General features: G+C 61.3%; 1 protein-coding gene across 1 annotated transcript; it reads right to left on the bottom strand.

Annotated features, from left to right (window-relative positions):
• LMXM_11_0890 (conserved hypothetical protein) lies at positions 1-3,024 on the bottom strand (the record flags this gene model as incomplete). The annotated part of the gene is made up of 1 exon (XM_003873011.1): positions 1-3,024. The coding sequence occupies one exon, from the start codon at positions 3,022-3,024 to the stop codon at positions 1-3; it is 3,024 nt and encodes a 1,007-aa protein (XP_003873060.1).
• Between the last annotated feature and the right edge of the window lie 4,246 nt (positions 3,025-7,270).

Genomic DNA, 7,270 nt, shown 5'->3' with positions numbered 1-7,270 from the left:
CTACGCCGATGGCGCCGCTGCCTTCATGAGGACATTGAGGAGGAGCCGCTCGCGGGCTTCGTCGAGCACCGCAGAGCTCACCGACGTGTCATCGCTGCTGCTAGCGGCACCCGCGTCGCTTTGGAGAAGTCCACAGTCCATCTCGAGAAGCGAGCCGCTGTTGATGACGACTCCGTGAATCACCTGCAGCACCGAGTCGAACGTCCATGGGGCAACCGTGTTGTTCGCACCTGCCGCTGCCGCGTCCGCCTCCTCACTCTTGTCTGGCACAACGGTAGCCATAAACACCTCCACCGTCGGTCGGCTCGCCACGTACTGCAGCAGCGTCATGAGCTGCGCTGTCGGGACGCGCGGGGTGTTGCGCACGTCGAGTTTGCGTAGCGATGTGGCCAAAGCCGTATTCGAGAAGAAAGCGCTGAGCTGCTCGATGTGTGCGGCGCGCCAGTCGTTGTGACTGATGTCGAGTACCTCGAGATTGGGCAGCTGCGCGAGGCCCTGAAAGAGCTGGGCAACCTCCATCTCTTGCTGCGCCGGCGTTATCCCACGCAGCAGCCCTTCCTGAAGACCGAGATTGTTATGGCTCATGTTCAGCTCTCTCAGTGACGTTGCGGTAGCGAGCCCAGGCAGCAGCGACGCCACAGCTGAGATATTGTTGTAGGAGATGTCCAGGTGGGTGATCGTGGCGGCCCCCGCAGCCAGCAGCTGACCGAGCGACCCGAGATCGTCCCCGAGACTGTTGCGGCTCAGCGTGAGCTTGTGCAAGGTCTGCGGAAACGCCACATGCGCCTCAGGGGGAATCAACGCTGCCACACCGGCAGCGGTTAAGTTGTTGCCGTCGAAGCACACGCGTTGCAGCTGCGGTGGGTCGTGCCGCTGCAGCTGATACAGCAGCCCGGCGAGCTCCTGGGCAGCTGTGCCGTCGAAGTTGGAGGGATAGACACCGCAGGCGTGGTTGTACGCAAAGTCCAGCTCTTCCAGCGCCTCTGCGCGGGCGAGGGAGCGCAGCAGGATACTGCTGAAAGTCGGTCCAAGGTAGGTGTTCGCCATGACGAGGCGGCGCAAGCCACGCGGCCCCTCCAACGCAGACGCAAACCTCTGCACAGCCGCTAAAGCGCTCCTCTGCTGGCGCTTGGTGAGACGGCGGCGGTGCGCGTCCATACCAGAAGCGGCGTCTGCCGCGCCACCGACGCACGCGAGCGGGTTCTGCCGCAGGATAAGCGTGTGAAGCGCACTCTGCGGCGCTGCGGCAGCCGAGGCGGCTCCGACCGCCACGCTCCTGCCCAGAACATACCGAGCGAGGTGGCCCAGGCCCGCATACCCGATCGCGTTGTCCGTCAAATCCAGTATTTCGACAGACGTGTTGTGCGACAACGCCACCGCTAGCATGTGCACGCCGTCGTTGCCCAATAAGTTCTTCGAGAGGTCAAGTGCACGAAGGCGTTGATATCGGTAGAGTGGACTGAGGAGTGTCCAGAGGGGTATGCTCTGCCATTGCTCCTGTGCATCGGCAAAGGACAGGCCGAGGCGGGGTGCCTGTGCCCCTGCCGTAGCTGCCGCGCCGCTGTCCGCCTCCTCCGCCGCGTCCTCGTCCGCCTCCCCACCGTCCTCCTCAGGTGGAGGTGCCGTCAGGTCCTCGCCAGCGTGCAGGCCGTTCTCAGCCAGCCGCAGCACGCGCAGGAACTTGTTCTTCTTGAGCACCTCCGCCAGCGCCTCGAGGCCCTCGTACGGCTCCCCAAAGACGGGGTCTTCCGGCTCGTACAGCGGGTCCTCGACCTCTTCTGTGTCTGCCGCCACGTTCAGGGCGTTTGCCGAGAGGTCAATGCCGCAGAGGGCAATGTTCTTCGTCAGTGCCTTGGCGATGATGCCAACGCCGCGGGAACCCAATGCGTTGGCGCGCAGGTTGAGGTACCGCAGGGACTCGTTCGCGTCCAGCATGGCTGCGAGGGCTCGCAGCGGGGATAGCTGGCGCACTGGTGCAACATCGCCTCTGTCCCCCTCCTCACCCGGGGCCGCCGGCACCACTGGGGCACCGATGTTGTTGTAAGACAAATCTAGCACCTTCACCCGCGAGCAGGCCACCGCTGCCACCGTTGCAGCATCACGCCCGCCGGCGGTGCGCTCGTTGACGCGGCTGAGGTAAGCACACAACAAGGGAAACACACTCATCTCGTAGAATGCCACGTCGCGCACCGCCTTTGCGTGGGCTTCATAGGTGATACCGAGCTTTTCACAGAGTTCCTGCAGCTCCGCATTGTTCTGCGCGTCCACCTCTGGCTGCGTATCGTCGTCGTCCTCGTCAAAGTTGTGCGAGCCGGCAGACGAGGCGGCTGCATGGGTGACTGGGAGTGGGTAGCGAGCGTAGACTTCACGGTACTTGGCCTCCCACGCTTCCGTCGACGGCGACGGCTGGCGTGCCGGGTCCACCACACCGTTTGCCAGCAGCAGCGCCGTGATACCGCCGTCTCTGACCCCTTCAGCCGCTTCCGCAGCGCCGACGGCTTCTTCCATGAGGGCAAAAAGGCGCTGCAGCGCGTCAAAGTTGAGCGGGTCGCGCGGCTTCAGCTCGCGCACAAGCGGCAGCGCGCTGCGCAGCGTCGCCACGTCGTCTGGTAAACCGACAGCGGTCGCGGTGAGAGCAGCTCCCCCGACACCACGCTCCACCGCCTCAGCGGCTGCGTTGCCGCTGACCGCTTGTACCGCCTCCAGAAGCGCCGCGTTGTACATGGCCTGGACATCCGCTAAAGTTCCTTGCCGGTAGCTTGCCGGTTCCATCCCAAGTCGCACCGCGTTGCTCTGTGTAGCGCCACCATCGCCACCGGGAGTAGGCGACACCCCGCGCACTGCTGCCGCCTGCTGCAGCTGCTGTTGGTCCAACCGACTACTTGTGACGCCGTGCAGGGCACGCGAGAGCTGCATGGCGTCGAGTGCCGCGTAGATACCGGCATCGCCCTTTTCTTTGGGCTCGGGAGTGATGTACGGAGACGCCACCGGTGGCGTTGGTGGTTGCTGGGGAAGCGGAGTCATTGCCGCCGTGTCTCCCATGTACGTCTTCTGTGCTGTCGTGAATCAGAGAGCGAGTACGAAGAGCACAGCCAAGAACAACCGCAGAGATGTGCGTGGGCGTGTCTGTGCGTGTGTGCCACCCCTCCTTGTGTAGGTTACTGTAAAATCGTTGCGCGTGCACGTGCATACAAGCTTGGCGGGCGTCACGATACGCATCCGTTTGTGTGTGTGTGTGTGTGTGGCAGTGGAACACGAAGTCCCATCGCCCGATCCAGGAAGGGGAGCGTGGTAGAGACAACAAAGAAAAGTGGCAGGCAGACAGGGTACACCAATGAAGCATGGGAAGACGTATGGGTTGCGGTAGGCGAGGACGACGAGGAAGTCCCCTGTGTGTGTGTGTGTGTGTGTGTGTGTGCGGCAGATGCGTGCATTGAACCACCATCAAGAACACCCTGAGAAAGCGAGAGGGAAGGAACAACAGAAGCAAGCAGGGGCAAGAACGGTCGAGAGGACAAGTGCCACCCAAAGATGCGAAGAAACCATCGGTGACCATCCCCCCTCCCCTCCCCACACACACACACCAGCAAGTCCAACTGTCGGAGCCCTTCTTTCTTCCGGCGTGTCCATTCTCTGCCATACAGCATGAGGTCAGTGCTCCCCTCGACACCACCACCACCACCGCGGCCCTGCCACACGCCCCCACCACGTCCCGCGAGGCAGCCCTAGACACGCGCGCTACAGCAATGCGGACCCAGTCATCGCAGCACACCCTCTGCCCCCAGACTCTACAAATCCGCCGCCTCGCATGTCGCCTCACAGCCGCTCCCCGGTCAGGCAGTCCCCACGCCACTAGGCAGTGCGAGGGCCGGGGGTGGGATGCGCTCGAGCCACGCCGACACTCCGCCCATCATATCGATCGCAGAAGCGTGTTCGCCTCCGCAGCTCGCTCCCACGCAGCACCGCCCTTCACAGAAACATCGAACGATCCCCTATCGTCCCTCACTTGGCAGCCATTGGGGAAAGCGACCCCGAGTGCCATCCCACGGCGCACCAAGAGACGGTCCCGCGAGTAAGAAGGGGAGGCGGTGGCGGTGGCGGTGATGAGGACATCAGAAGACGGTGTACACGAGTGCATGCACGACAAGACAGTCAACCGATATAAAAAGAAAGTTAGGGAGGAGGGAGAAGAAGGGTCGGTGGCGCGGCTGTGACGCGGTGCTGCTCGGAATCGGCACATGCACGCATGAGCTCAGTTCAAAAAAAAAACATTTTTCAACGTCACAGTACAATGAGGCACAAAATGCCGGGTCGAGTGAAGTACAGGAGGAATAAGCAGCGAACTCTCCGCACCGCAAAACACAAACACCCGCACGCATCGGACGTGTGGCATGGCGTGACGCGTGCAGCCACGCATGTCCGCTCATATATATATATATATATATACACGTGTGGGTGTGAGTGTTAGCAAGGATCGGCAACGAGCCAGGGGAGGGAGGAGGGAGGGGAGAGGAGGGGCGGGCGGGTGCAGAAAATGCACGACGCAATCCCGCCCCGTCAGAAAGGTGACAACGAGGGGCGAGAGTGCGACACGTGAAACGGGACGGCGAGGGATGGCGGGAAAGGCAGGAAGGAGCGCGACGCCAGCAACCGCTGGAGGCCGGCAACGATGCAGGCACGGAAGCGCTTCCGCTACACAAAGACAACGCCACTATCGTACTGTGACCGACGCACGTGGGAGGCGTGGTTGCGCAAACCACTGTCCATGGCGCGTGGCTGCCGATCCAGCGCTGCGTAGTGCGGCAACGCGCGGTCCCACATGTCAGGCGCCAGCTGGTGCAGCACGGCAGCTTGGCTGCTACGCCACTGCGCGTAGCGCTTAGCCTGCTCGTCGAGGAATGCGCGTCGCGTTGTTTCAGCCGGCGGTGAGGGGCTTCTAGTTGCGGCGGATGCGTTCCGCAGCCCCGGCGCCGGAACACTGGGTCGCATACGCAGCGGAAGCTGGTAGGGCAGAAGCGGCATACCATGACGGGGGGCGCCGGCAGCCCCAGATATCAGAGCTGCGCTGCGTGCAAGAGGGACGAATATTTCGCGGTTTCGTTGTGGCTGCGATGCAGACGACAATGAGGACGCGGAAGCAGCACACCCGTCGTCTCTTGAGCGCTCATAAAGTGCCTCAGGCTCCACACCACACTTTGCGTCCTGATGGACTTCCATTGCAGCGCCCGAAATTGCCGCTTCCGCTGACGTCCGCGTCAGAGCCACCCGGGTTGGGATGCCCGTGCCAGCCATCGATCCCTGAGCGAGGACTCTACAGTATGGCTGGGCCAACGCCGCCACACGAGAAGTTGAGTCGTCTGCAGAGGGCTGAAAGTGCATGCGCACTGCCCCTGTATGCAGTTGCTCTAGTGCTTGGCGAGGTTGCGTCGCGGACGACAACAGCGCAGCGGGACCCAAGTAGACGCCTATCGCCTCCATCGTGCTAGGTGAGATGTGCTGTGCAGGTTCATCGGCCCAGGATCGGAGCGCAGCTTCGTGCTCTTGTAGCGCCTCTTCCAGGGCCGCACGCGCCACCTGCGAGCGTGGTGCACTAATGCCACCAGCACCAGCACCCGTGCCGGCATCTGGCCCAGCGGTAGGCCGTATAGGCAGCTTAAACGTGAAGCACGGCACCGAGCGTGCCGTATCCGTTGCCATCAACCCTTCACGACCACTGTTAGTATTGTGTGCGCCGCTCATCGCTTCGTGACTATCTGGGTGTAGTGTTACTTGCGAAACTGCGCGCGGCGGCGAGGCTGTGTACGCCTTTGAGGCAGACATTCGATGGCGCGCTCGACGCGTTGCGTGTCGAAAAGCTGCCGTCTTCAGGACAACGATGTCCTGAGGATCTTGCGTGGTGAACATATCGGCTCCACGTCGCACGGGTGCCCAAGGGGCACATGGAAGGGAAATGGTACCAAGGGGAGGGGGATAACGGTGTGAGAGTGTGTGGTACCGTTTCTTTTTCGTCGACAGAGCAAGCAAGCTAGGTAGATAGGTTGTGTGTGTGTGTGTGGCGGGGTGAATGAGGGAGGACCGAGAGGCGTGAAGAAGAGGGTTGCGACTTTGAGAAAAGAGTTTACCCCTCTATCGCGGATGTCCGGGCAGAGCACACACGCGCGCACGGTGGCTCGTGGTGTCACTCTGCGCCGACTCGCAGTGTCCGTGTACACGATGGCGGCAGTCACGAGAGATGGAGAAAGAGAGAGGGAGAAAAGGCATCAGGGGACGTGGAGAGAAAGCTGAGGGCGGCGGCAGAGTCCCGCGTGTCGGTGGAACGGCCACCTTCTCATGGAGAAGGCAAAAGGCGGCGGCAGCGGGCACCGCGGCAGGCAAAAGAAACAGCGAGGGAAGCTGCATCGACGCGCATCACCTTCTCTGCTAGAGGCACCGTAGGCGCGAGAGAGAAAGCCGTTGCGTGGAGGGGCGCTGGAGGCATCAAGGGTGAAATTACGGGAAGAGGGAGGACGCAACTAACTCTTGCATAGAGCGCGCTGAGCAAGGGGAAGATTAACAAAAGGCAAGTTCACCAATTTTCAGAAGGCATGTCCGGGTACGCGTGCTTGAGTGTGGGTATTCATCTGAGCCGAAAAAAAAAGAGAGACCAAAACAAAGGGAACCTGTGGTTCACGCTCCTGCGCTCCCTCGCCTCTGGCCGCTCACCACCACCACTCACCCACCCACCCTCTTCTCGGCATGTGTGTACGGGTTTCCCCCGCTGTTCCTATCCTTATCGCCACAGAATGCGTACACACGTCCATGATCCCTGCCCACACCCTCCATGATGGGGAATAAGTAAGCAAGCAAACAAAAAAAAAATATGAATGGAGGAGGAGGGGTGTGGGGAGGAGGTCAGAGGGTCACAGGCGCACAAGATGAACATACCCAGAAAAAAAAAGCACCCGAACACCATGTAAAGGCGCACGATGTCTCGCGGTGCAGTCGCCGATAGAGAAAATCACCCGTATGATGAGTGCGTCCGTGATAAGAAGCGACCAAGTCGGAGACAACGATGGAACGTCATATGGAATGACAGGAGGAGGCGGAAAGCGATGGGTGACCAAACAGAACAGTACACACGACCAGTGGCAGCGGCATCCATGGCGACAACACCGCTCCCCGCCCTCTCCCTTTCTCTCGGCTTCCTCTCTCTCTCTCTCTGTCACCTTCGTAATCCTCACAGAGCACACATCCGTGCGAAGTTGATGCTCGTCGGTGCACCGTGCCCCAA

Source organism: Leishmania mexicana, chromosome 11 (genome assembly GCF_000234665.1).
Source record: "Leishmania mexicana MHOM/GT/2001/U1103 complete genome, chromosome 11".
In the NCBI taxonomy this organism is placed as follows: domain Eukaryota; phylum Euglenozoa; class Kinetoplastea; order Trypanosomatida; family Trypanosomatidae; genus Leishmania; species Leishmania mexicana.
This window is presented reverse-complemented; position numbering and strand designations above follow the sequence as displayed.